The 26,977-nt window shown below is 36.0% G+C and overlaps 1 protein-coding gene across 1 annotated transcript; it reads left to right on the top strand.

Moving 5' to 3' along the window:
• The first annotated feature begins 9,812 nt into the window (after positions 1-9,812).
• LOC148932473 (large ribosomal subunit protein eL30-like) lies at positions 9,813-11,526 on the top strand. The gene is made up of 5 exons (XM_089063926.1): positions 9,813-9,960; positions 10,074-10,179; positions 10,283-10,384; positions 11,139-11,207; positions 11,299-11,526. Exons 1-5 carry the CDS (start codon positions 9,940-9,942, stop codon positions 11,337-11,339), a joined length of 339 nt encoding a protein of 112 aa, XP_088920052.1. The 5' UTR covers positions 9,813-9,939; the 3' UTR covers positions 11,340-11,526.
• The last annotated feature ends 15,451 nt before the right edge of the window (positions 11,527-26,977 follow it).

Here is a 26,977-nt window from a genome sequence, read left to right as displayed (position 1 = left end):
GATTCGAAAGCACAATTCTAACATTTCCTTGAGTCTATTAACAATAATTCGAAAATTGATCAAACAGTCTTACTTGGATAGAAATTGATTTCAACTCGAAAAAACACCATCAAAATGTCTTTCATCGGAAGGCTCCAAACTTAATCAAGGAAACAAGGATAATATTTCTAGCTCGACACTTCCAAATCTCATCATTGACAATTGGTTTGAAACAAAGCGAGGACTAAGTTCCATTGAACTTAACTCGTCCATTCTGAGAATTTAAATGGGTTTAGAGGGATCAAGTAAAACCCATAAAGCTTGAGAATTTACTTCTGACGAGAGTTCGAAAGAACATGAGGTAGGTCATGAAAACAGGATGAAACTACCATAAATCTCAAATTCCATAGCAGACTGCCCGATCAAAATTTGCAAAAATTCCGGACAGCAATGAATGATATCGTTCAAACATGTCAAAGCCTAAAACAATCAGTCGCGACAGAATTTAGAAACATAGACAAATGTCATGAAGTAGCACTATCAATGGTTCAATGACATCATGGTATTGAAAAATGAAATCACATCAATGGATTCACGGGTTTGTTGAGGGCAACCCAAAGTGATTGGAACTTTTCAGCAAATTAACACGATCAAACCCGTTTAACGAAAAAGAGAACATCGTAGCCTCAACTTGGTGTTGGCGAAAGAAAAATCATTGAGCTATAAAGAATTTCACTTCTGCAAGAGCGAATTGGCGAAATGAAGAGGTGAACAAAATTTCAAGTAGAATATTCCATCATTTGAATAAATCAGGTCTGGAGATGTGATCATACTAAAGGTCATAACTGCAAACAACTTTAGGATCAAAGTTCAATGACGGAGGCTCGTAAATTCAAATATCGTCCTTGTGAATGACGAATTAAAGAAGACCACTCAATCCAGATGTCCAAAGTTACAAGAGTAAACACCAAATTTTCAAGCCAGGTGAGTCATGACTCGTTATAGGAAAAGAAATAATGGATATCACTTGCAAATTGTGAATCAACCAAGGCGTTTAAATAGACAATGGCTCACGGTCATTCAAAACGTCCCGAAAAGAACTTAGGATCCAAGTAAGTACTGTTGATTTAAAAAAAATCGGCCATTCAAGCTACGAAGGTCGCACTCTCTCGCACATTTTTCGCGAGCATGAACATGGTAGCATCATTCTATGAAACCATGGATTCCAAATTGAGATTCATCGTATCATCGAAATTAATAACTATTTTTGATGGTCGCATCTTCAAAGTCTTCTTCTTGCCATGCCACATGGTCATTTTTTATTGCCATTATACACGCGATCTTAATGTGTCATAAACGTCGTCGTATTTGTGTCGCGTTACCACTTTGGCAGGGTATGCGAGACTGCATAGTTTTATTAGCTCTTAGGTATGATCTCACCCTTGTAAGGATACACCAAGTTCAACATATATATATTTTCGTTGGTTTTGTCACTCGGGAAAGTGATATTGCAGTTGTCATCTTGCAACTGAGTTCTAGCACGTTCAGTCTGGCCTACTTCTTAGGCACTCTATAATCTCAAGCATAGCTTGAAGTCTCACACTTCAACGTATATTCAATCATTACCTAACTCAAGCTCCATATGGCTTCTACGTTCGCAACAGAGTTCACAAATTTCACATTTCACTCTCGTAGTGATTCTATACGATACCTTGTACTTCATTGGTCATAGGTTATCACCACATGAAACTTCATTCATATATTGCACAATCAAACATGTTTGTCATATAACCCATTTGGTGTTTCATAACAAGCGTCGTAAATCGATATATGTGAATAGCAACACTTAGTCAATCAATCATTCATGGAATCGCATTTCATAAATCATGTAGTTCATGCGCATGTACATCACAATCACAGCTCACAACCACACGCGTATCATGCTTTTCCTTTCACAGTTTCATAGTCATGAAATTTCAATCACATAGGCATAAAGTTTTGTCGTTCATGGAAGCAACGTGTATTTCCTTCAAGTTAATTCTTTAGTTTCGCAGAAGTGATAACAAATCTCAACATCAACCAATACAAGTTCACAATCATACTTCAATATCCATCACATTCAACGCCTTCATGCCTCATTGTTAAAAACAATTTGTATATTCTCATAATTGTCTCCCAATTCGTATCTTCACAACATTTTCCAAAAGCCATAGTATTTACTTCACATTTCCCATAGGTGTTGTTTCACATACAATCAAGAAATCACAGTCATATAGGATTTCATTCATCCAAGCACAAAGAAGTCTAACACGTATTCGCCGATTTTCTTTATCGAGTAAAATACAAGTTCACTTGCACAACATCATTCATCATTCTTGGCATAATCGCACTTAGCAATTTCATATCCATGCATATACATCATTCCACACTCCCAAGAAATATTTTTTTTTCAAAGACGTCATATTAACTTCTATTACCATTGAAATATTTTCATTTTCACCAGAGTAATATTCCCATCGCAATTTCCAACATCTCACAATTCAAATCAATACTCATAGATATCGTTCATCACGAAAATCACAAATCATATAGAATCTCATTTATTCGATTAGTAGCGATCTTAGTCGCAAATCACTTGCATAACAGCATTCATCTTTTATTTTGCATAATCATAATCCGCAAATTTCAATTGCATGCATAATCATCATTTTATACTCCATCACAAATTTCCAAATATCACAACAACTCCCATTCGCTTCAACTTCCAATATTTCATAATTCAAATCAATATTCAAGAGATACTTGTTACCTCATTCATCGTGGTTGAGCGGAGACGAGTTGCGGTGTTGAGCCTTCGACGATTATCCATTAATCAATTTACACAAATCTAAGATTTTTAATTCAACAAGACTCTTGGGTCCAGAGCGGAAAGAACGATGGCTCTGATACCAACTGTAACGACCCGCCCATCTAGGGTATAATAAATGCGGCGATCGTTAACTAGGCGGACTTAAATGCATCAAAGATCATGGGCTAGGGTTCCATTTTAAAAGGGATTTAGCCAAATCATTTAATGAACAATTGAGTAGAAGAAGAAATAATGCCTTAGCATTGAAATCCAAAAAGACTATCACAATAAATGCTCCAAAATAGCAAAGGTTCCAAAATAGACTCATCTGTTTCATGTTCAAAAATATTCCCACGTACTAAAAGAGTTTATACCCAACCAATGATCACAAGTTTTCATAATATAGCGGAAGCGATCAAGAGAGAAGTGAGGCTATGTATGGAGACACAACGACACTTTAAGTACCAACAACTCATCTTATTATTTCCTACTCAACACCGCCGCCCGCTCGCCACCGCTCAACCTGCACATAGGGAAAACACATGCAGGGCTGAGTACTTATAATCATACTCAGTGGACTCATTACCGAAAACAGTTTTATCACAATTATAGTTATCATGCCATTCTCAAGTGTCCATCGGGGTTTTAACTTTAGAAAGACCCGAGGCACCAAAATGTTTTCTTTATCAAATATCACGGTCGCGCAACCATTTTTCTCATAGACGTTTACCATATCCTCATTCTACATGACAAGGAATGCGGCCGCAATCCAGGTCACTAGACCGGCCGACCCGTACGCCAGCACTCGGTCTAACATTGGTGTACACTAACCCAAGTAGAGTTTGCGGCTCTACAAGGATCCGAATTCGATTAAATCAATAGTGGCATAGCCACGAGGGATAGGCACGACAAAACAAATCAAGGCATGATAACACATATCTCATTCTCATCAATATCAGTTTAGGACAATGTCGTTATTTTAAAAGAAAGCCCACCTCGTCGGCTTAGCTTGATAGTATTCTCTTCTCCTCGTTTATCACGCTGAGAGCGCGAAGTATCACCTTTAAATTAGGCGTATCACAAATCAGTTTCAATCATTGATCTCAAATCATGCATGTCTCCCATATTTCCCTTTTTCCCATCGATTACTTTCAAAATCATCAATCAAAATCAAAGTATGTTTGGCATATCATTTTTATTCAATGAACAACTCCAAATTCACCATTAAATCGTGTCACGCATGAGTGTTCCACACACACAACACACGTATACGATCACCACACATGTGCACGCCGACCGAGGCGTGCACGCACACACACGGTCTCGCACACACACACTTGCACACATATATCCCAAAATTCATCAATTTAATTCCCCTTCCCTCAATCTAAATGCATGTGGACTCAAGAACACCGATTAATCGGTAGAAGAAGAGGAGATCAAAGATTAAAGTACCTTTTCCAAAAGAACAATCGGTAGAAACAAGTTATAGCCTTGATTCTTCAATAAAATCTTGAACTCCAACTTGAATTCTTCTCAATTGATAAGAAATCTTGAAGAAAACTTGAAGAAAACTTGGAGAGAGTGGGGAGAGAAGTGGGGAACGGTTTTCAAGAGTGGGGCGATTTTTGTAGCTAGGGTTTTATTTTTCTCTCCTCTTATTTATAGAGGTTAAGATATACTCCAATAATTAAATAAATAAAAAGATTTGGGAGAGATAATAGGGGAGTGGCGTTAATTTGGTTGAGAAGAATGGGGAATTCGAAATTTATAGGCTATTTAATTAGCCTATAATTAAATTCAAATATTTCACGGAGTAGAATAATATATCACGGAGCAAGAATATAAAATTAAATCTCCCCAAACAATAGGAAAAGTGGCGTGACTTCTTTTCCATTCTCAAAAGGGATTTGATTTAAATCCTATTTTAATTAGGATATGGTAAGATCTTCTTAGATTTGACAAGATATGTTAGGATATTCTAGCATATTTATATTTATTCATGGAATAGAATAAATAAGGGATCAAATAAAATAATATAAAAATAATCCCTTCCTCCACAAAATAGGAGATCTCGAAAATCTCCTAGAAATATTAGGGGTTTCGAAAATTCCACCAACAAATAAGGAATAATCGGACTTTGGATTAAATTCGGATAATTATCCCAAGCAATAAATTAAATCCAAGAAAAATAGGATTTCTTCTCCAAATAAAAATAGGAGGGATCGAATAACTCCACATGATTAAATAATGCTCCTATTAAATTCTCACTCATCCCTTAGGAAAATAATTCACCCACAATTATATTTCTCCGCATCAAATATTCACACCAAGTCAATCATTTCTTCACTTTCTCTTCTTTTTCTCAACGCATTGACCTTTCAACGGCCACGTCATATTTTCCCATCTTTGACTATTCAATAGCCACGTCAACATTTCAACAAGTTGACTATTCAACTCAATCTCAATTCTCATACGCAATTAGGTCACAAAGACACTATGCAATTAATTACTCATCAAATAATTCACATATCATAGCATTTAAGGCATTTAATGCAAAAATTTTATAACTCGAAAATTAGGGTTTGAAAAAGTGGGGCGTTACAAAAGTATTTAAAGGAACTATCAGAGCAATAAGTCAACGGTTTAACCTAGAAGCTTTAATAAGTAAAAGAAAGGTACCATAAATTACGACCAAAAATCTCAAGAGTTTAACATAATTTCCAAGAAAAAAAAACCCACAAGAAGTCTAAAGCTTCTAAACCGAAAGGAATAAGTGCAAAGTATCCAAAACAATACTAAAGTGTATCAAAAATTCAGCGGAAACGACCAAGAGAAAGTGAAGCCATGTATGAAGACACGACTACACTCGGAGTTCAAACCATCCATCTTAATTAATTAATATGCTCAACACCCGCCACTGCTCATCGCCATTCAACCTGCACATAAGGAAAACACATGCAGGGCTGAGTATTTTGAAATACTCAGTGAGCTCGTTGCCAAAACATTTTATAAGTTATGCCACCCTTACCATAGTGAACTTGAGTTTTAAGCAGTTATAAGAGAATATCACGAGTATCACAAAAATTATTTCCATAGACTGGTCAGTCAAACAACTCCCCACTTTTCTCATCAATTTCCACAATCACAATCACAATCTTTCCATGGTGCGACGAAAGTGTGGCCACACTTTTCGCCCACGAGACCGGCCGACTAGCAAGGACGGCTCCCGATCCCACCGTGTACACAGCCTGGTAGGGTTTGCGGCCCTACTCAGACCCGAATTCATTTAAACATATCCATAGCCCTATAGCCCTATGAAGCGAACTCTCAAACTGGGCATCAGGCGCACAATATCACAACAAAACAGACATAGGCATGGCATAACAGTTAAACCACCCTTATTTCTTCACATTCATAAAATTTGCAACATAAGAGAGAGTTTAAGAATAAAGCCCACCTCGATTGCTTAGATTTCAAGTATGTTCTTTCCTTTGTTATCTTGCTTCGCAACCGAGGTTTCACCTTTTAATCACATAGGCATATGTCACAAATCAGATTCAACACAAACTCCTAACTCATGCATGTCTCAACGCTTCCCCTTTTCCCATCGATTTAGCTTAACATCATCAATCAAGGCCATGTTCATCACATAAGTTCCATTCGCATCTCAACTCTAGATCTAACATCAACATATGTCACACAAGAGTATTTTGCCAACATACACACAACACACACACACGCAACACGCAGACACACACGCCACACACACACACACACACACACACATGCCACACACATGCATACATATTTCCATATCCCCTTTATCCCACTTTCACTCAAACAAGATGCATGAGGGTTCAAGAATACCGATTAATCGGTTAGAAAGAAGAGGAATCGAGTAGAAAGAAGAAGATTAATATGAGAATACCTTTTTGAGAAAAACGAACGGTAGAAATGAAGTAAAGACTTGGTTCTTCAAAAATCTTGAGGCTCAAACTTTATTTCTTCTCAAAGGATGGAGGATTATTGGAGAAAAGTAGAAGAAAATTGAGAGAATGAGAAGAGAGGGAGAGAGGCGTGTATTTGGGGTGGGGTGCCAAAATTTGTGATGGCTAGGGTTAGGTTTTTGGCTTCTTATTTATAGAGTTCAAATAAAATCTTTAGGTAATTAAATAGAATATTTGGGAAGATTTTATTCTCCACAATTAAATAAAATAAATATTGTGAAGAGGAGAAGAAGAAATAACAAAATGAACTAGGGTGTTAAGGCATGAAATTTTCGAAATCTATGGCTTCTAATTAGCCAAGATTTCGTTTTGTATATTTTACGGAGTAGAATAAAATATCACGGAGCAAAATAAAAATTCTCCCATTGGAGAAAGGAAATAGGCGTGTAGTATGGGTATCAAATAAGGAATGAATTTTGAATATTAACTAAAATAAGGTATGGCAAGATCTTCTTGAGGTATGGTAAGATTTGATAGAATATTTGATTTTAGGTATGGAAGGAAATCAATAAGGAATCAATTAAACAAGTAAAATAATACTTCCTTCCCAACGTGGGTGATTTTCGAAAATCACCAATAAATAAGGGGGGTGTCTATTTTTCTCATAGAAATAAGGAATAAATTGGATTTTGGATTTAATTTGGATAAATATCCCAAGAATTTAAATTAAATCCGGAAAAATAGAATTCCCTCTCCAAAGAGTGAAGGGGTTCGAAAATCTCAAGAATTAGGTGGCTAGTATTTATGGAAATTTTCCCTAATATTCTCACTCACCCTCAAACAAATAATTCACCTCATAATTTAATTAATCACATGCCACATCATATAATCAACAAGTTTGACTTTTCAAACTTCCAACGCAAACCCTAGACTCGACTCGGTCAAAGAAACTCATGCAATAAATTCATCCATCAATTAATTCTCGTCTCCCAAGTCATCAATAAAATTCTAGGGCTCTAAAATTAGGGTTCGGAAATTCGGGATGTTACAAGAGATGATCCCAAGAACAAGCAAAAACCTTTTATAGACCTTCTAAGTATCTGGACAAGCTGTCCAATCTACATCTGGAAAAAAAATACTATAGACAAAGATTTTCACGAATAAAATAAGTCATTCCAAGTGAACCCTTCAAATAATTCAATCACTTTTTCTGCAGCAATCATATGTTCTTCACAAAGCTTAGCCAAGAGCTGAACAACAAAAGTTATATCAGATCTAGTGATACACAAATATAGCAACCTCCCTATCAACCTTCTATATTTTGCATGCTTAACAAGTGATGCTCATGCATCTTGTTGCAACTACTTAAAGAGAATCTATTGGTATAGATGAGGATTGTGTCCCAAATTAAGACTAGCATAAGATACTAAATCACTGGCATATTTCATTTGAGATAGAAATATTCCCATTTTACTTATTGCAATCTCTAATACAAGGATATATTTAGGTATTATCATATCCTTAAACTTAAAATGCTCTCTAGATATATTAAAAAAAGAAAATCCATAAAGGCACTCTTGTTTTAAAAAATATTTTCACTTATACTTCCCTAATTATTTCTTTCACTGTCCTGAAGGAGATGTCACCCGTTTCTTTTTTTAGTTCTCTCATATATCAATATAAAAATATATTTATTTCTCTCTCACTTAACAAATAAAATAAAATTTGTTTTTCAGCACGAGATTTTATGTAGTGTTATTTTGTGAGTTAATGAAAAAAATAATAAGTAAGGGAGAGAAAACAGAAATGATAGTATTTTCAATTTAATGGGGACTGTGTGAGTATATTATAAAAACTTTTCATTTTTCAACGACAATTATGTTACTTTCTCTAAAACTCCCCTTTTATATAGACTAGTATCACGTCTGTGCTATGCACAAAATAATACAGTATATTTTTAAAATATTAATTTTCAATTTTAAATTAATTAAGTAAAATTAGAATCAATATTAACAATAAACAATATGAGTAACAATTTTAGTTATATGAGAACCAAAAATCTGTACAAATCAACATTGAGGCATAATAAATTTGAAACAAATAACATAATATAATGTTTAAACATTAAATCATGGAGTAGGAACATAAAACTCTATCACAATAAAGAATTAAACACAATGGATAATTATTCATCATTTTTAAAATTTCTTTATACATTACATTAATTTTAAAATTAAAATCAATCTCATCATTATAAACTAAAACCTTCAATTCTTCACAATTCGTCACTCATCAACTTATAGGTAAAATAACTTGTTTGTCATCTTTAAAGCTGTCTGTCTCACCTAAAACTACAATAAAATAAGGAACAAAATCAATTTGCAATGCACAAAATTAATAATCAATATGTATTAAAATGATCATCCGTAGAGCAAAGCATACAATGAGACCCATAAAAGTACACAATCGAACAATTCACATCACATGCATTCGATGAAAGGACAAAATATATTTTTATGTGGAATTCCAATCAAACGTTTAAACCAAATTTAAATGACATAGTAAAACCTCTCACTCACTCCACTTAATCACACGTTAAAACATTCCACTCATTCCACTTAATCACACATGGCCTTTAAATTATATACTCATTTAATTTAATACTCCCTATGTCCCATTAGAAATGAAACGTTTTCCTTTTTAGGTTGTCCCAATAAAAATGAAACGTTTTCTAAAATAAAAACAACACCCTCCCTACTTTTTCTTCTTTTACTTTCTTTTCATTAACTCACAAAACACCACTGCATAAAATCATGTGCCGAAAACCAAATGTTGCATATTTATTGAGACGGAGAGAGAAATTAAATAGCAATCTTATAAATTTCTCCAAATCTCTCCTTTTATATATTGAACTCTGTATAGATTTATGCATATTTTTAAATGATGTTATTGCTATTTTATAGTTTATAGTCTTATAACCAATATTTTTTCGGGGAAAAATTATATTTTCAGATGTTTGCAGTATCAGACTTTTGCGTAATTTCCAACATGGAGGGTCAAAATAGAAAATTCAAAAGTTACACAAAAAAATCCCTTCAACCCTTATATCACTCAGTGCCGAATTAGGGTTTCTGTTTCGTCTTCGCCGCAGACTCAGCGACAATGGTAGCCGCCAAGAAGACCGTACGATTCTCTCCGATTTCCGATCATAATTCCCTAATTTTGCTCGTAATTCTTAAAATCATACGAAACCTATAGCTAATTCCTTGTTTCACTGATTCATTTCTGTTCTCCAGAAGAAGACTCATGAGAGCATCAACAACCGGCTCGCTCTCGTGATGAAGAGCGGCAAGTACACGCTCGGATACAAGACCGTGCTCAAAACACTACGCAACTCCAAAGGTATTTCTCCCCTTGTTCCTTAGATTTCACTCATTGCCCTGCTGAATAATCTCTATAGTGAAGAGGAATTTTTGAGGTTTTTAATTTCCTGAAATTTTTGTAGGTAAGTTGATCCTGATCTCGAACAATTGCCCGCCTTTGAGGAAATCGGAGATTGAGTACTATGCGATGCTCGCGAAGATCGGAGTTCACCATTACAACGGAAGTAAGTGCTGATTTTGGATTCAATTTGGGTGTTTATCCTAATTTCCATGCCGCCTTTTTAGATTTCCTTGTGAATTTTCATTGTTTATAATGTTGATGCAAATGGTCGGTTAAATCATTCCTTTATTTTGGAGATGATAAATCTATTGAAGTTTTGGGAGTTATTCGAACTTTGAAAGAAGAACAATTATAATCACCAAAACATAAACCCTTAACTAAATTATATACCAAAATTAATTAAAAAATTACATAAGTGCCTTCAATCAAATGGAAGTAGAAGTTGATAAATCCTAACTAGGGAATGTATATATAGTTGCTTTGATTATGTGGTACTGGTTATATAACAAACATGCGTGCTAAGAGTATGAATTTAATCGAGTTTGAATCAGGATATTTTCTAATAATGCTAGTAGTGCTTTTGAGGATAATGGACATGGTGTATCTTGCAAAGGATAACAACAGACAAACCCTTAACTAAATTATATACCAAAATTTATTTAAACAAATACAGAACAACAATAGGGAGTGCCATCAATGAAATGGAAGTAGTTGACAAATCCTAGCTAGGGGATATATGTATAGTTGCTGGTGATATAACCAACATGTGTGCTAAGACTACGAATTTAATTGAGTTTTAATCAGGATGAATGCTACTGGTTTCTTTAGTAGTGCTTGTGTAGGATAATGAACATGGAGTATCTTGCAATGGATAACTAGTTTAATCTGACACTTAAAAATATGTTGTGAATTTCCAGACAATGTCGACTTGGGAACTGCTTGTGGGAAGTACTTCCGTGTTTCATGCCTCAGCATTGTTGATCCGGGTATTACTTGTCATCTCGTTGCTTCTTACAGCACATCAATTGAACACTGCACCGATTACTGATATTACTGATCGTTGTCTTTGTTATGTAGGTGACTCGGACATCATCAAATCATTGCCCGGTGATCACTAGTTTTAATTATTTACATGACATTCTGGATCCCTTGTATCATTTTCTATATTTTATACGTGGACATTCAACTTCGACAATTTTCTACGCTGTGTTATGGTCCAGCTTGATCATGACATTGCTGGTTTTTGACAGTCAATGCACTTTCATTCAATATGTTAGTTACAGCATATGAAATCTAATTTTCCTATTTCTCTCTTTTATTTTTCTCTTCCTTTTGAGCCAACGCTCTTAAGTCTGGAATCAACCATTTTAGAGTATGGAGTGAACGAGCTTGCCAATCGGAATAAGATGCCATGTTTCCTTATGGATTGTTATTCATTTTTATAAATATTCATATAAACTGAAGTTGTAATGAATCCTTATTTTTTTCACCACGAGACTTCTCAACTACTTCTTTCGTCCACTGTTAATTGACATCATTTGATTTAACACGGGTTTTAAGAGGATGGTACATCATTTTTGGTCCACGAACTTTTCTAGAGTATCATTTTAGGCCTGTGAACTTTGAAAATATCATTTGAGGTCTATCAATTAAGGGTTAATATTATTTGAAGTACTTTTTTAGAGCATCCACAGTCCCGGCTAGCCGATTCACGGCGCTGGCCGATCGGCTAGTCGAACCATTGCTAGCCAACGACGAATCGGCTAGAAAATCGGCGTGGGCTAGCCGATTCAGGGGCGCTGGCCGCCATTGTGGCGTGCCGATCGGCCAGCGCCTATTTTCGTTTTTTTTTTTCTTTTGAAAACCTATATATACGCGATTTTAGTTTCATTTTCATTTGCACCACTTGTTTTAACGAGTTTTCTCTCTCTCTAACTTTCTGCACAAGAGCATCATCGAGGGATGAGTCACGCGGGTGGTAGTGGTGGGGATGCTGAGGAGTACGAACGGCAGATGAACGAGGCTATGGAGGCCTACATGAACCGCGAGATGGAGCGGTACATGCGAAGGGTGGAACAGCAGGCGGTCCCTCGCCCTCCACCGGTTGTCCACCCGCGGTTTCCAGCAACCATGTTCAAGCGGCGTTTTAGAATGCGTAGGGAGTTGCTTATGCGTATCGTTGACGCTTTGGAGCGTCGATATCTTTATTTCCGCTTCAGGCACGATGCGGCTGGCAGACCCGGCCACACCCCTATCCAAAAGTGCACAGCGGCAATCAGACAGTTGGCCTACGGAGGCGCGGCAGACATGTAGGATGAGTACCTCCACATCGGTGAGACGACTTCTCTGCAATGTCTGAAGTATTTCTGTCAAGGCGTGATAAACATTTTCGGTGAGCAGTACCTTCGAAGCCCTACTGCCCAAGATTGTCAAAATTTGATGCAGATGCACGGGGAGCAACATGGGTTCCCCAGGATGTTAGGAAGCATAGATTGTATGCATTGGGAGTGGAAGAACTGTCCGACTGCCTGGAAGGGGGCATACACGACCGGCTACAAGGGAAAGAATCCCACGATGATCCTCGAGGCCGTAGCTGATTACCGGCTGTGGATCTGGCATGCGTATTTTGGGGTAGCCGGGTCGAACAACGACCTCAACTCCTCGCCCCTCTTCAACGAGAAGTGTCAGGGCATCGGTCCAGCCGTCTCATTTGTGGCCAACGACAACCGGCATGATATGAGCTACTACTTGGCGGATGGGATATACCCTAGGTGGCCTATCTTTGTGAAGACGATCAGGCACGCAAGTGATGAAATGAAGGTCTACTTTGCGGAACGACAGGAGTCGGCGCGCAAGGATGTGGAGCACGCATTTGGTGTGCTCCAGTCTCGATGGGCGGCAATTAAGGGTCCAACGCGTTTGTGGGATGTCAAATGCGTTTCCCAAATAATGTACGCCTGCATTATCATGCACAACATGATCGTTGAAGACGAAGGCGTACAACTGACTAGTTGGGCCAATGACGATGAAGGCGGCCCAAGCCACGGAACGGCCACCCCTAGCGTATGGCGTGGGGTACCTCTCGATGAAGTCGGCCGCCTCAAGGAATTTGCCGACATGCGCCAAGTGGATGCTCATATTCAACTCCAAAAGGATATAATTGAAGAGTTGTGGGTACGGAAGACATTGCAGAGACGATAGTTTTTTTCCTTTATTATGTAATCTATCTTTTTAAATGAATGTAATTTTTTTAATGCAATTAATGAATTTTCCCGTATATGTCTCGTACATTTAATTCCGCAATTTAATCATAAATTTAATTCCGTAAATGTAGTTGTTTTTGAATTATTTTCATTGCGGCTGGCCTATGGTTGGCCTAAATCTGATGTGGCAGGTGGATTTTTAGTGCTGACGTGGCAGGGAGAGAGAGTGGCTGGACTATGGCTGGCCGATTTCTATTGTGGATGCTCTTACTATTTCTATGTTTTTCTAGATGAAAATACCCTCAATATCTTAAAGGGTATATATTTTTAATTAACTTATCATATACTCATATTTTTTATAAATATTTACAATATATTTTTGACGAATTTTCTAAATATAATTTGACCTTCAATATTATCACTTAATTTTGTGACATGCAAGTAAAATTGCTTTTTCAATTTTTTATATTAAAGAATTTTAAAATTGAATAAAGAACATTTCGTTAATAATAAAAAATTGAATAAGGATCTTTTCTTGCATGTCACAAAATTAAGTGATAATATTGAAGGTCAAATTATATTTAGAAAATTCATAAAAAATATGAGTATATGATAAGTTTATTAAAAATATATACCCTTAAAGATATTGAGGGTATTTTCGTCCAAAAAAACTTGGAAATAGTAAAAAAGTACTTCAATTGATATTAACCCATTGTAGGCAGACCTCAAATGATATTTTCAAAGTTCACGGACCTAAAATAATACTCCCTCCGTCCCACTTAAAATGCAACATTTGAGAATCGGCACGGGATTTTATGTAGTGTTGTTTTGTGAGTTAATGAAGAGAGAGTAAAGTAAGAGAGATGAAAAAGTAGAGATAGAGTTGTTTTCATTTAAGGAAACGTTTCATTTTTAATGGGACAACCAAAAAAGGAAAATGTTGCTTTTTTAATGGGACAGAGGGAGTACTTTGACAAAGTTCATGGACCAAAAAATATGTCTATTATCAAAAGTTGTACTCCTCCTGTCCTACACTTTTTTTTTCTTTGTTAGTGCCCCACAAGAATATGTATTTTCTAATTTGTAAACTCTTTTGTCTCAAATGAGATGACATTCATTCTCTACTATCAATACTTTAGTTAACTTTTCTCTCTATTTCTCTTTTACTATATCAATTTTGCATAAAATCCGTGCCGAACCAAAAATGTATATTTGTTTGGGATGGAGGTAGTAAAAAGTATGAGTGTCAATTAATTGATGACGGATGAATAAAGAAATTGGTGTCAATTTACGGGGGGATGGAAGGAGTACTTTCTTGATATTATTGAACTCTGGATCTCTTGATTTCCTTGAAATTTTTATTCGTTTCTAATTGATTTAAGAAGTGCAAGTATTTTTTTTAGAGGGAACATCTTTTTTGGTCCATGAACTTTGCCAAAGTATCATTTTAGGTCCGTAAATTTTGAAAATATCATTTGAGGTCCATCAACTATGGGTTAATATCATTTGAAGTACTTTTTTACTATTTCCAAGTTTTTCTGGACGAAAATACCCTGAATACCTTAAAGGGGTATATATTTTTAATAAACTTATCATATACTCATATTTTTTATAAATATATTTTGATGAATTTTCTAAATATAATTTGACCTTCAATATTATCACTTAATTTTGTGACATGAAGTAAAATTGCTTCTTCAATTTTTTATATTAAAGAATTTTAAAATTGAATAAAGAATTTTTCTTTAATAATAAAAAATTGAATAAGGATATTTTCTTGCATGTTACAAAAATTAAGTAATAATATTGAAGGTCAAACTATATTTAGAAAATTCATCAAAAATATATAGTAAAGATATTTATAAAAATATGAGTATATGATAAGTTTAAAAATATATACACTTAAAGATATTGAAGGTATTTTCGTCCAGAAAAATTTGGAAATAGTAAAAAAGTACTTCAATTTAGACCTGCCCAAGGTTTATCGAACCGGCGGTTAAAACGGAAACCGTAACCGTCGGTTACGGTTCCGAACCGAAACCGTGAGAATTTACCCGAACCGAAACCGTCGATTTTTGAACCGTGGTTCGGTTCAGGTTCAAAATTTTTCGAACCGAAACCGTGTCAGAACCACCGGTTCCGGGCGGTTTCAAACTGGAACGGCGAAAAATCGCCGGAAAATCGTGAAATCAAGCCGGAACCGCAAAAAAAACGGCGGTTTTGAACCGTCAAAAACCGTGAAAAACCGCCGGAAAATCGCCGGTTCGGAAACGAAACTAAAACCGGCGATTTTGGAACCGGAACCGTAACCGCGAAACACCCTCGCGGTTCGGTTCCGGTTCAACAATTTCTAAAACCGGAATTGGCGGTTCCGAACCGTAACTGTCGGTTCCCGAACCGTAACTGTCGGTTCCTGAACCGTGGGCACCTCTACTTCAATTGATATTAACTCATAGTTGACAGACCTCAAATGATATTTTCAAAGTTTACAGACCTAAAATGATACTTTCGCAAAGTTCGTGGACCAAAAAAGATGTTCCCTCTTTTTTTTTTTATTATGAACTAAGATGGATTGTAACTATTTATGCGATGTGTTAAGTGTTTCAAATGCTTTTATTCTGCTGTATAATGGAATTAACCAGATTTCATATGTTCGTAGTATATTTTGTCAAAACATCAAGGATTTAACTCAACTCATAACTCGTCAAAATTGGATGTTGGAGTGTTCAATTTTGTTCAAAGAAGATATTAACGTTTTGATGGTATGATGAATTTTGGCTTAATCCCCTTTTTTTCACATTTACACACTTCCATACTTCCACTAGCATTGAGTAAATTTTTAGGTACTTAGGTTGTTATAGCTGAAACGCAGTATGAAATAAAATATGATATTCTCCTCCGTCTCAATTAATACGAAATCGTATTTAGTTTTCTGCACGACATTTTATGTTTTTATAAGAGAGAGTAAAGTGAGAGGGATGGAAAAGTAAAAGTGATGTTTTTTTCTATTTTATGAAATGATTCAATTTTAATTAGACAATTTAAAAAACAAGAAATTTTAGAAAATTAAGGTGAGAAAATTAAAGATTACTGGCTTATGTGTTTAACATCAATATTATATATATGGAGTATATTTTAATCTTTTGAACCTCTCTTAATCTCTTATGTACTAAAAATCACATTTTCAATATAGTTGGGCCCTCAATATAAACACTCAAACTACATCTACGTCCGAAATAAATTGTGCTATGGTTGTTTAGAGACGAACAAATACATTGGCGGTGTGTGATCGTTTCTTCCATTGGATGAGATAATTAAGATGACATATCTCTATTTTTGGTAATTTTTTTTTCTTTCAATTAATATACTCAACTATTTTATTATTTTTTAATTAAATATTCAATATTCTTTCTCTCTTTATTTAATACTTCCACTTTCACACACCATTTCTCTCTTCAATTAACCATGATAACTAATAACTCATAAAGTTTCATGTCAACTCAAAAATGTATCATCCTAGTAGGAATGGAGCGACTACTATAAAATTAAATCGAAGTTGCAAAATCGGTAGAAAAAAAATGAGAGGTATAAAAAGTAAAAAGTGGGATATGACGGCTGTAAAGTAAATTAACATCTAGAGTGAAGAAAGTCGTAGGCAAATTTGTGTCTTTTTTCGGAAAGTTTTCCACTTTTAACTTACTAAATTCATTATTTTCCATGCATGTATGAAAACAGAAACATCGATGTAGTGCGCAGTCGACACCTAGACATAATGAGTTCGACTTAAAATAGCCACATTTTATGACTTTCTACCTTCCTAAAAAAAGTAAGTTCCATGACACAAAATTACATGTCCTTCTAATTTAAGTACACTCTCTGGTCCGTATTAATTAAATCATTTCTTTATTTTAATTTTTTTAAAATAATTAATTTATTTTTATCTTTAACAGAGAGTAATCATCTCTTTTTCTTTATTCACTATTCATTTAACACATTATACATAATCTACGTGTACAAGAAAAAAACTTTTCTATTAACAAAGAATGAAGGGATAGTTAAAAAAATCTACCCGCAATTGCTCGAGGTTTATCTAAAGTCTAACTAATGATACATAAAGAGCTAGAGTTCACTCCAGTGGCGTATCCAGGATTTTGGATTCCGGGGTACAGAAAAATATTCGAACAATATTTTTCATTGTCTTAAATACAAATGTCTTGTATAGACCCGAATATAACGACTAAACAGAAATTATATAGTTTAGAAATAAATCTTTTAGACATTAAATATTTGAGTAAAGTTTTAATCACTTTTTATAAGATAATACTAGATTTTAGAAGTGAACCTTGTGAACATAAATAATTTAAGCAAAATATCTATTATTTTAGAAAAGTAAAAAGTATAAATATTTTATTAGTTATAAATGTTTCATATAGATATGAATATAATTGCTAAAAAATTGATAAATTAGTTTATAAGTAATTTTTTTTATTATTTGAGAATTTGATCAAGAAGTATATAAACTTATTACTCCAACTATTTCGATTGTTTTAGCAAACAAAAACAAGTGCATCTATTCTTTCAATTGTTTGAATAAAACTAAACCAAAAAAAGGTAAATCCATTATTGTAAAGAAGTAAAAGGCTATAGAACTTTTAAGTGTTTGAATAAAATAAAACATGAAAAAAAGTATACAAATTGTATAATCAAAACAAAACTAAAAAAGTTTTGAAATAAGTAAAATGATATAGAAAGTTTAATAGTTAGAATGAAAGAATTGAGAAAAGAAAAAGATATAGAAATCAAAACAAAAAAGAATCGAGAAAAAAAGGTATAGAAATCAAAGAATGAAGATAAAAGGGTGTAGAAATCAAAACAAAAAAATTTGAGTCCAGCAACGGAGAGGATTGAACTCAGAACCAACGCTTTGAAAATGAGGAGCACAACCACTTGACCAAAGAAGCCTTTTGATTAATGTATCTCAATACACGGTATTAGTATTCTAATTTGGGGGTACAGTTGTACCCCCTTGTTCTAAGGTGGATACGCCACTGGTTCACTCTAATTTAGTACTCCTTCCGTCCCAAGATAAGTGATAAGTCGTATTCTAAGCCTTGGTTACTGGTCAGTATGTCGTGAAATGTATGTATTATCTGCAAAACAGTTGCTTAAGTGTGCAGGATTAAAGGATCCAAGTCAGTAGGAGACGATTCAGGTGACGCAAGTGAAAAGGGCGCCAGAAGGGTGCGATACTGACCAGGATCCATGCCAGAGAGAAGGCTCGAGATGGAGAAGGAGGATAGCTGGGATGATCATTAACAAGGGCAAAAAGGTCAAAACGCGGGAGAAGTCTACCCTAAAAGCAAGGGCAAGCCTCCCTATAAAAAAAGCCACTTGGAGAGAGAGAAAGAGTTGGATCCACGCCCCTTTAGAGTTGGTTCCGTAAAGTTCGGTTCGAAGCTCTCAGTTCGGAGTTCGACAATTACACTTAGTAGAATTCTCTCTAGAAGATCCATCCTTCAGCATTATCCCACTTCTCGTTCCTCCCCACAGCCATGGTCACTTGACGTCCAGAGTTTGCCGGAGAAGTCATCAGTCCGTCGTTCTAGCCAGTTATCGTAGCAGTGTAGTAGTATCATCGCCCGGAGTGGCACAAACAATCTTAATCGCTTTCTTAGTTTAAGTTTACTTGTTTTCATCATTTAAGTTATTTGCAAACACTCATCGTTGTTGTTCTTTTGAAGTACTTGTTATTTTCCAACATTTACATTATGAAGTTTCTATTTCGCATGTCACTTTGGTTCGAGTTTGCTTCATTCTGCCTAGGAAAGTTAGATTTAGTTATTGCTTTCAATTTCTAAGTGTTTTCTTATCAGGAGTTGTTGATTTGAAGTTGTAGCTAGTTTAGTCAAGTTTTCGTGCATGAGTTTCTTTTCTGCGCCGTGATTACCACCTTGCATGTCAGTCAGTAGAAGTAAAAGTTGCAGTTTACCGTTTAATTTAAGTTTAAGCATTTTAATCGATGGATCTTGAGTTTGAATTTGTGAATCTGAAGTTCAGTTATGGTGTTTGTGTTTATCTGAATTCTGTTAATACTTGGTGAAGAAGAAAACGTAAAAATCAACTTTATTGGACCACTTTTACTTTTAAGCTACTTTTGCTTTTGTTCCCTACTTTTCAGATGTACTATCCAGACCTGTCAGAGAGCCCCAGCCAACATATATACCTTGTAGTCTAAATTTCCTCTTTTAGTAACTGTCCACTTTCCATATGTCTCTGATACACCTTGTCCCCTATTTTCACGAACACTCCCACATGTCTGTTATTTTCCCGCCTACTAGTCAGTAGAGTACCACCTTTATTTCCTGTCTAGGTAAAATCTCAACTCAAGCGTGGTAGCTAACCAAACACCCAGGAAAGTCACCGCAGTTATCAAAACGTGTCCATCCTCGTGGGATTCGACCCTTACCTCCATTATACTAACCAGTAGAAGTGGGTTGAGGAAATTTGTTTGAAGCCAGGTCCCGGTTATCGTACCAACGACTCAGCTAGGTCGGGAATCTCTTCCTGATCAGTTGGATACACTCCAATTCACATACGAAAACCAAAAAGGAGGAACAAACCTGACCGTTCAATAAGCGAAACACTTCTTTTGGACACGAGATTTAAAGAATGATATTAAAAGAGTTACGGCAGAGAGATAAAAGTAAAAAAAGTAAAGACAGAATAAAGAAGGCGAAGAATATAGTAAATGAGGATTTTTTGTTAAAAAGAAAAATGACTCAGTTATAATGGGACATCCCGAAAAAGAATATGGCTCGCTTATCCATTTTTTTTCCTTTTAACTCGCTTATCTGGAGATAGAGGGAGTACATGTCTTCAACTAAGATTCTAAGCATGGGCTGGTTTGATGGGATTCCTATTAAAGTTTAGATTGTTAAACAAAACTAAGAAAGTCTATATTGTTTCTTGCATGAAATCAGCTAGTTCTTTTAAGTAATAAGCCGCACATGTATTAGTAATGGTACGGCCACACCACTCTAATTATTTGGTTATCATGGATTACTAAAACCTAACTGCAATTAATAAAGGTTTATTTGATTTGCAAAATTATATTTTGATATTAAATATGTAGTGTGTTTTATTTAAGATAATTGGATTTCACAGCTCAATTATAGATGAGTAATCATGTCATAATTAAGTCATAATTACTCCTAATTAAAATAATCCCACAACCTCAATTATATACTACATCTCATGATTATTTTGTTTAACAAACCGAATAACTACTAAATTGATGTGAAAAACCATCTCTTGATAATCAGCAACTTAGTTTGTACTCAAATAATAACCATTTAATAAGTCATCATAACAACTCATAATTATTGTATGAAAATGGTGTACTATGCGAAACTTTATAGAATTAATCTCAACTAACTAAACTTTATAGAATTAATCGCAAATTTAATTGTATCAGTCGAAATTTGGATAACGACTAATATGTACATATTGCAACTTGTAAGGGTGAATTGAAAAAATTGACATTTTATTTTTCTATAAGTATTTTGTAATTGATCAGAATTTGTATGATAGAATTATGATACTACTTATTCGGTCTCACTTTAGAAGTCCTAATTGAGTCCGACATAGGTTTTAAGAAATATAAAGGATAGTTGGTGAACAAAATTGTGGAAGGTGAATCCAATTGTATCATATTGTTAGCAGTAAGACTGGAAACTTTCGATTTGACACGGACACCCACGAAGTTAATCGTTTTGTGTCGAACCTTGTTTGGATCCTTATCAGTTTGACCTAATAAGAACCCGATGACACCGGTTTGGATTTGGAATTTTGGATTAAGCCTTATTGGATTTGATCGTTATCACTTGCACGATTGGTTAGCCCTATAATATAGCTTATTTTGGATTGTCTAGTCAACTTTTATTACCATGATTGGCAGCGCAAGCGTGGAGCTGTGGGCGTGGCTACAAAGGTTTTGCGACGATTATCCAGATATTTCTTTTTCTATTCCACTCTATTGTTGCGCTTTTATAAATGTGACTTTTTTTTAAGCTTCCCTGAAAATAAGAGAGGCATGATCCTCATTTGTCTTTTAATTTAATGAAAAGTATGAACTTTATGCATTTTTTTTATAGATGTATGAGACTCATATGTGTTTCAGTTGAATATAAGCATGAGTTCTAAAGCAGTGGAAGAAGCATATGAAAATCGCACAAAGTTTATGCATCTTTTACAAAAACGCATCAAACTCATGCATTTTATTAAATTGAAAAACGCATGAAGCTCATGTATCTGGAAAAAAAAAAGCGTGACAAACCAATTTGATGCCATCACTGCACTACCCGCTAAATGGATTCCAATCATTTGATATTTAAGAATTTGTATACGCACTTCTGCAGCCGGTGCTACCCACTCTCCTTCACTTATTTTCAATTTCAAAATTCACTAGAAGAGCATCTCCAACAAGAAAAGGTAAATGGAAGAGGTATATCACCTATTTATCTTCTTAAAAAGTGAAATATACCATTTCAAAAAGTAACACATTCAAAAGGAAAAAAGGTACTCCCTCCGTTCCACAGTAATGGAGGTATTTTTTTTCGGCACGAAGATTAAGAAAAATTGTGTTAGATGAGTTAAGTAAAGAGAGAATAAAATGGAAAAATGAAAAAGGTTGGGAGATGAATAGAGAAAAAAGTAGAGAGAGTAAAGTATGTGGAAAAATGTGTTAACTTTTACTAAAAAGGGAAATGACTCTATTACTATGGAACGTACCAAAATGGTAAAATCACTCTATTTCTATGGAACAGAGGGAGTATATATAAAGGGAAATAATTTTTTAAAAATAAAATAATACTACAAAATGCATTAAAAAAATATAAAGTGTAATACCTTCTCAAATACCTTCTTCTCTGGAGAATAATTTTTCATGAAAAGAAGGAAATATGGTAGTTATAAGATTTTACCTCTCCATTGATGGAGAGATAAATATACCTCTTCAAAATGAGAAAATGTATAATACCTTCTCAAATACTTCCTCCGTCTGCCATTAGAGCATCCACAATGGCGGCGAGTGAGCCGGCTAGCCGATTCCCGACGCTGGCCAGTCCGCTCACCAAACCATTGCAACCGGCGAGCGCACGCCGGTTTGCGAGCGCTGGCCGATGCGCTCGCCGATCGGCTGGCCGCCATTGCAGGCGGGCGATCGGCGAGCAATCGACCAGCAATTTTTTTTTTTTTTTTAATTAAATTTTCGAAACACTATATATACGCGATTTCCACGTCATTTTCATTCGCACCACTTATGTTAACAAGTTTTCTCTCTCTCCTAATTTATGTACAAGAGCAACAACGCGAAATGAGTAACGCGGGTGGTAGTAGTGGTAGGGACGCTGAGGAGTACGGACGGCAAATGGGTGAAGCATTGGAGGCCTATACGTCCGGTGAGAAAGACCGGCTGATACAAAGGGCTTTGCAGCCGGCGGTACCTCGACCTCGACCTGTTGTCCACCGCCGAGCAGTGATTGATCGGGATCACCAAGCTGCACATCAGCGGCTATATGACGACTACTTCGCTCCGGAGCCGCGATTTGGGGCCAACCTTTTCAGGCGGCGTTTTAGGATGCGCAGGGAGCTGTTTATGCGTATCGTTGACGCTTTAGAGCGTCGATACCTGTGTTTCCAGTTCAGGTACGACGCGGCGGGCAGACCCGGCCACACCCCTATTCAAAAGTGCACTGCGGCAATCAGGCAGTTGGCCTACGGAGGCGCGACAGACATGTGGGACGAGTACCTCCACATCGGTGAGACGACTGCCCTGCAGTGTCTGAAGTATTTCTGTGAGGGCATCGTTGAAATATTCAAGGACCAATATCTTCGAAGCCCTACCCCGACAGACTGTCAGGATCTGATGCAGATACACGGAGAGGAGCATGGGTTCCCGGGGATGTTAGACAACATAGATTGTATGCATTGGGAGTGGAAGAACTGTCCCGCTGCCTGGAAGGGGTTCTACACCACCGGCTACAAGGGAAAGAATCCCACGACAATCCTCGAGGCCATAGCTGATTATCGGCTGTGGATTTGACATGCGTATTTTGGGGTAGCCGGGTCGAACAACGTCCTCAAATCGTCGCCCCTTTTCAACGAGCAGTGCCAGGGCGTCGGTCCGGCCATCAGTTTTGTCGCCAACGGCAACCGGCATGATATGGGCTACTACTTGGCGGATGAGATATACCCTAGGTGGCCCGTCTTTGTGAAGACGATCAGATGCGCAAATGAGGACATGAAGGCCTACTTTGCGGAACGGCAGGAGTCGGCGCGCATTTGGTGTGCTCCAGTCCCGATGGGTGGCAATTAGGGGTCCAACGCGTTTGTGGCATGTCGACTGCATTGTTTCTATAATGTACGCCTGTATTATCATGCACAACATGATAGTCGAAGATGAAGGTGTACAACTGACTAGTTGGGCCAATGACGATGAAGTCGGTCCAAGCCACGACGTGGCCACCCCCAATGTACGAAGCGGGGTACCTCACGATGAAATCGACCGCCTCCACACATGCCGACATGCGCCAAGTGGATGCTCATATTCAACTCCAAAAGGATTTAATTGAAGAGTTGTGGGCACAGAGGACTGCACGACGATAGTTTTTTTTGTTTATGTATTTTTTTTATTATGTAATTTTTTTTAATTAATGTACTTTTTTTATTTTAATGAAATTAATGAATTTTCCCATATATGTGTCGTAAATTTTATTTCGTATTTTGTGTTTAATTCCGTAAATTTAGTTGTTTTTTAATTTTGATTGTTGTGGCTAGCCTATGGCTAGCTTATTGCTTGTCCTGATGATGTGGCAAGAGGAATTTTAGTGCTGATGATGTGGCAGGAGGAGTTTGTGGCTGACATATGGCTAGTTTAAAGCCATTGTGGATGCTCTTAGGAGTCTCATTTCTTGGCGGCACGGGTTTTAAGAAATATTAAGAAAAGTGGATGGAAAAAAGTTAGTGGAATATGGGTCCCACTTGCATATATTAGTTTTAAATGAAATGTCAGTGGAATGAGTTAGTGGAAGGCGAGACCCTATTACCATTTATGGTAGAAGTGAACTGGGATTCTTATTCGCGGAGGGACTAAAATGGAAAAATGAGACTCCTATTCACGGGCGGAGGGAGTATCTCTTCCCTTGGAGAATGATTTTTCATACAAAAAAGACAAACTTTGTAACACCTCACTTTTTCGAACCCTAATTTTTTAGACATAAAATTTTGCATTAAATGCTTTTAATGCTATGAAGTATGTGGATTAGGTGATGAGTGATTTATTGCATGATTCTTTGTGACCTAATTGCGATTTGGAGTTGAGTTGGAGTTGAATAGTCAAACTTGTTGATTATATGACGTGGCTATTGAATAGTCAATATTGTGAAAAATATGACGTGGCCGTTGAAAGGTCAATGTGTTGTGGAGATGGAGTGGAATTTAAAAATTGTGGATTTGGTGACGTAATTATGTGAATATATTGATACGGGGCGAAATAATATTGTGGTGAATTATTCCTAAGGGATGAGTGAGATTAAATAGGAGCACCATTATTTTATTGGAATTTTCTACCACTTTTATTTATTGGAGAGGAATTCTATTTTTCTTGGATTTAATTATTGCTTGGGATAATTATCAAAATTAAATCTAAAGTCCGATTATTCCTTATTTCCTCTATGAAATTTTCGACCCCTATGCCTACACATGGAGATTTTCGAAAATCTCGTATTTGTGGGAGAAGGGATTATTTTATTATATTATTTGATCCCTTATTTATTCTCTTCCATGAATAAATATAAATATCCTAGCATATCTTACCATATCTAAGGAGATCTTGCCATATCCTATTTTAATTAATATTTGAAAATGATTCCTTATGGAGGAATCACTAATTAACGCCACTTCCTAATTATTTGGGGAGGATTATTATTTTTATTCTGCTCCGTGATATTTTATTCTACTCCGTGAAATATCTAAATTAAATTATATGCTAATTAAATAGCCTAAGATTTCAAAATCCCCTTATTTCTCACTAGAATTAAAGCCACTCTCCCACCATATCTTTCCAAATTTTTAATTATTTAATTGTGGGATTATATTCTTAAACTATATAAATAAGAGACAAAACCCTAACCCTAGAACACAAAAACACGCCCCCCCCCACTCCCCCAAATACACTCCTCCCCTCTCTCACACTCTCTCTCAATTTTTCTTCTACTTTTCTCCAAGATTTCTTCATCTTTTGAGAAGAATTCAAGTTGAAGTCTCAAGAATTATTGAAGAATCAAGATTCTACTTTGTTTTTACAGTTCGTTCTATCGAGAAAAGGTATTTTTATATTAATATTTTCTCATCTAACCGATAAATCGGTGTTCTTGAACCCTCATGCATATAGATTGAGTGAAAAAGGAAAACAATTGATGAATATGGGGTGATGTGTGTGTGTGTGTGCATCGGTGTGTGTGTGTTCGTGTGTGTGCGTGTGGATGTGTTGTGGAACACTCATGCGTGACATGTTTTGATGATAGATCTGGAGTTGTGGTGCGAATAAAATTGATATGATAATCATGCCTTGATTTTTGAGTGATAATATAAAACGAATCGAGGGGAAAAAGGGAAAACGTTGGGAACATGCATGAATTTGAGTAGATGATTGAGACTTACTTGTGTTACGCATAAATTAAAGGTGATAACTCGCGCTCTCGGTGTGATAGCAAGAGGAAGAACATACTTGTGATCTAAGGAATCGAGGTGGGCTTTATTCACTAAACTCTTTTATTACCAAAATATTGATTATGGTGTTATAAGGGTGGATTAAAATATTATGCCATGCCTGTGATTGTTTTGATTATGTTGTGTGTCTGATGCCTAGTTTGGGAGTCCGCTCCATTAGGATATAGGGCTATAAAAACGAATTCGGGTCTGAGTAGGGCCGCAAACCCTATCAGGCTAGTGTTCACAGTTGGGATCGGGAGCCGTCCTTGTTAGTCGGCCGGTCTCGTGGGCGAATAGTGTGGCCACACTTTCGTTGCACTATGAATTGTTGATTGTTGAGAAAATGAGAGAAATTGTTTGACTGGTCAGTCTATGGAATTATTTTGTGATACTCGATGATATACTTTTATAAATGCAAACTCGAGTTCACTATAGTAAGGATGGCATATCTATTAAAATGTTTTGGCATGAGTTCACTGAGTATGTTTAAAATACCCAGCCCTGCATATGTTTTCCTTATGTCCAGGTTGAGCAGCGACGAGCGGTTGGCGGTGTTGAGCAAATAAATTGAATGATAATATGATCGTCTTGAAACATTGAGTGGGGTTGTGTCTTCATACATGACTTCACTTTTCTCTTGGTTGCTTCCGCTAAACATGAAACTTAGTATCGTTTGTTTTTGAACTTATTCTTTTTGGTTTAGAATATTGAGACATAATGCGTTTTTGGAATTAAATTAAGCCATTGTCTTTTGAGCATAATTTATGATACCTATTCATTTA

The sequence above is a fragment of the Salvia hispanica genome, chromosome 2 (assembly GCF_029641045.1).
Source record: "Salvia hispanica isolate PSC_SH4W2 chromosome 2, Shi_PSC_v1, whole genome shotgun sequence".
Taxonomy (NCBI): Eukaryota; Viridiplantae; Streptophyta; class Magnoliopsida; order Lamiales; family Lamiaceae; genus Salvia; species Salvia hispanica.
Note: the sequence above shows the minus strand (reverse complement) of the source record. Positions and strands in the feature narration are given on the sequence as shown.

Excerpts from the sequence above, each read along its gene's own strand:
- LOC148932473 (XM_089063926.1), top strand. The coding sequence starts at position 9,940 with ATGGTAGCCGCCAAGAAGACC. Across the intron at positions 9,961-10,073 it reads TGGTAGCCGCCAAGAAGACC|AAGAAGACTCATGAGAGCAT; the intron begins GTACGATTCTCT and ends TCTGTTCTCCAG. Across the intron at positions 11,208-11,298 it reads CCTCAGCATTGTTGATCCGG|GTGACTCGGACATCATCAAA; the intron begins GTATTACTTGTC and ends TTTGTTATGTAG.